Consider the following 3,617-nt stretch of genomic DNA (forward strand, 5'->3'; position numbering starts at 1 on the left):
AGCTCAAAAGTCATTTCCTGCCTGGGCTAAGTTAGTTGTAATAAGTGATAATGCAATTTCATTTCTCCACACCTCTTTCAGAACAAAGTTCACAGAAACCTAAACAAATTACAGGGTTGGGGTGATTTGAGCAGTCTACCTCATGATAGTCTTCTCTTCAAATTATTAGACCACTTAGGCTTATCTTTGGTATTTTGTTCCTTATTGATTTTAGGAGTCCTATATTTGCTAAACTTGAAATGCATGGTAAAAAAAATGTATCTACTGTCCATTTTTTTTAGGTTGATACCCAAAGATCAGTATTACTGTGGTGTTCTCTATTTCACTGGGAGTGATATTTTCAATAAGAATATGAGGGCTCATGCCCTAGAAAAGGGTTTCACAATCAATGAGTACACCATCCGTCCCTTGGGAGTCACTGGTGAGTGTCCATGTGTGTATTAGAGATCATCTCTCATCTGGAGAGAGGTTATTTTCAAAGATACTTTGGTTTAGCAAACCTTCTAATAACTATGCCAGTTAGTGTAGTTTCTTCGTATTTTTAGTCTTTCAGGCAACGAGAGAGGATTTAATGTATAACATGCTCCTGGGCCCTCAGTTGAAGGCCATCAAGGCAAGCATTATTTCCAGCTTTGTTAAAATGGATTAAATCCTTGCATGCTCAGTAAAAAATCTTACTCATCTAAAAGGGTTTTTTTTTTTTTTTTTTTTTTTTGCTGTTGTTTAATGTACCTCTAGGACCCCTGAAAAACTCAAGTATCATTGTTTTCAGTGCCACATACTTTGCTTTTAGTGCCACGGTATCTTTGGCCCCATGCTTTTAAAGTTTAAAGAATAAGGATTGCTGAATCTATGCTTAATGGGTCCTGTTAACATTTCACAGTATACTATGTGGTTTGCTGTCTTTACTAGGAGAATGAATTTTTGTCATTTTGTCCTCAAAGTATAGAATAAGGCTTTCATCCCTGGTAGACTAGGGCAGTGCTTCTCACAATTCAGTGTGCATACCAGCAACATGGGGGCCTCACTAAATTCAGATTCTAATTCCTTGGGCTTGCAGTGGGGCTCAGGATTCTGCAGTTCTAGTAAGCTTCTAGATCAGAGGTTACCAATCTTTTAGCTTCGCTGGGCCACATTGGAAGAAGAATAATTGTCTTGGGCCACACATAAAATACACTAACACTCACGATAGCTGATGAGCTTTAAAGAAAAAAATCACAAAAACATCTCATCGTGTTTTAAGAAAGTTTACAAATTTGTGTTGGGCCACATTCAAAGTCGTGCTGGGCCGCATGCAGCTGGCGGGCCATGGGTTGGATAAGCTTGTTCTAGATAATGCCAGTGCTGCTAGTCCAAGAACCGAGTTGCAAAGGAACTCACTAGAGTATTTTATATAATACACAGTGGCTCCAGCAGAAAGGACAATCATGAGTGAGGATGACTTGAGTGGCCCTAGCTGGGATCCCCAGGTTCCCTTTGTGGCACTGATGACTCATGAGACGAAGCTCCAGCACAGGCTTCTGGGAGAGGATAGAGGTGGTCAGTGTCCTTCTTTTTTTTTGAAATGGAGTTTCGCTCTTGTTGCCCAGGCTGGAGTGCAATGGCACATTCTTGGCTCACTGCAACCTCTGCCTCCCAGGTTCAAGCGATTCTCCTGCCTCAGCCTCCCGAGTAGCTGGGATTACAGGCATGCGCCACCACACCCGGCTAATTTTGTATTTTTAGTAGAGACGGGGGTTTCTCCATGTTGGTCAGGCTGGTCTCGAACTCCTGACCTCAGGTCATCTGCCTGCCTTGGCCTCCCAAAGTGCTGGGATTAGAGGCGTGAGCTACCGCGTCCGCTGGTGTCTTTTTTTTTTTAGTGACTTGGTTACCATTTTCTTTTTTCTTCTGAAACCAAGTTCCACACAGCTCTTAATCTTGAACCCTCTATAACTAAAGTATAAAACTGGTTCTTACAATAAGTTTTTTCTGTCTGTACTTGCAGGAGTTGCAGGAGAACCCCTGCCAGTTGATAGTGAAAAAGACATCTTTGATTACATCCAGTGGAAATACCGGGAACCCAAGGACCGGAGTGAATGAGGCCTGTATCCTCCCTGGCAGACACAACCCAATAGGAGTCTTAATTTATTTCTTAACCTTTGCTATGTAAGGGTCTTTGGTGGTTTTAAATGATTGTTTCTTCTTCATGCTCTTGCTTGCAATGTAGTCAATAAAACCTCGTGTACTATTATTGGATGATGATGATCTTATTTTCTTAGCAAATATGTTTAGTTTAAATTTTCATATTATGTTCATGATCATACTTTACTGTGGGTTTTGTAGAGAGAAATATGAGATGATAGCAGATCTTTAATGGGAATTTTTATTTTCTCATATTCTGCTCTATGCTATAAACCACATTACCCCTACTTACTGATCACAAATTAGTTAATTAAGTTACACCCAGAGACTAGCTTCTGGAAGACTGTTCGATATTTTCTAGAAACTAGCGGGGGCCGGGCACGGTGGTTCATGCCTGTAATCCCAGTACTTTGGGAGGCTGGGGCAGGTGGATCGCCTGAGGTCAGCAGTTAGAGACCAGCCTGGCCAACATGGTGAAACCCCGTCTCTACCAAAAATACAAAAATTAGCTGAGGGTGGTGGCATATGCCTGTAATCCCAGCTACTTAGGAGGCTGAGATGGGAAAATTGCTTGAACCCGGGAGCCGGAGGTTGCAGTGAGGCAAGATCACACCAGTGTACTCTAGTCTGGGTGACAGAGTGAGACTCCATCTCAAAAAAAATAAACTAGGGACCTTCATAAATTTAGTTTTTTGTTGGGCCCATATTTGATTGTGTCAGTCCATTCTTGGATTGCTCTAAAAGAATACTGGAGACTGGGTAGTTTATGAAGGAAAAAGGTTTAATTGGCTCATGGTTCTGCAGACTATATAGGAAGCATGGCACTGGCATCTGCTAAGCTTCTTGGGAGGCCTCAGGAAGGCCTCATGGTGGGAGATGAAGTGGGAGCAGGCACTTCACATAGTGAAAGCAGGAGCGAGAGAGAGGAGGTGCCACACTTTTAAACAACCAGATCTTGTGTCAACTAACAACTCACTCATCACCAAGGGGATGGTGCTGAGCCATTCATGAGGAATCTGCCCCCATGGTCCAGTCACCTCCCACCAGGCCCCACCTCCAATACTGGAGGTCACATTTCAACCATGAGATACGGAGGGGATAAACGTCCAAACCATATTATTGGATCTTGTAATATAAACTTATAACCTGAATAGAAAAACAGGTGTATGATTTATCTCTTAAATCTGTAGCACTTGCTTGAAATCCACTAGAAAGAGCTCCCCTAAGCACAACCACTTCTATGCACAAAATACAGCCCTTTTAAACTTCAAACAAACAAAAATTTCACTTTTTTGCCCGAGTTTTCCTCTGGGCTTTTAAGCGCAAGTGGTCAAAATGCGTAAGTAAAAACACTCCTTGAAAGCCCTGCCTTTCAAATATTAAAATTATATAAATATAAAATATACAAAGTTATCAAATGGTAAGTAAAGCTACTGAAAACGTGAAAATGCTTTATAACTTGCGAAGGACTATACAAACATAAGATATCTTTT

At 41.4% G+C, this 3,617-nt stretch overlaps 1 protein-coding gene across 6 annotated transcripts in view; it reads left to right on the plus strand.

The window, feature by feature from the left end:
* Nucleotides 1-2,233, plus strand: part of POLB (DNA polymerase beta) — a 33,134-nt gene extending 30,901 nt beyond the window's left edge. For 4 of the 6 annotated variants that reach the window (XM_054499748.2, XM_054499747.2, XM_054499749.2 and 1 more), the window contains 2 exons: nt 282-421; nt 1,988-2,233. In XM_054499748.2, coding sequence (XP_054355723.1) covers nt 282-421; nt 1,988-2,082 — 235 coding nt within the window. In that variant the 3' untranslated portion in view covers nt 2,083-2,233. The remainder of the gene's footprint in view (nt 1-281; nt 422-1,987) is intronic. The other 2 variants (XM_054499752.2, XM_054499753.2) reach the window with 1 other exon arrangement.
* Nucleotides 2,234-3,617: the final 1,384 nt, after the last annotated feature.

The sequence above is a fragment of the Pongo pygmaeus genome, chromosome 7 (assembly GCF_028885625.2).
Source record: "Pongo pygmaeus isolate AG05252 chromosome 7, NHGRI_mPonPyg2-v2.0_pri, whole genome shotgun sequence".
NCBI lineage: Eukaryota > Metazoa > Chordata > Mammalia > Primates > Hominidae > Pongo > Pongo pygmaeus.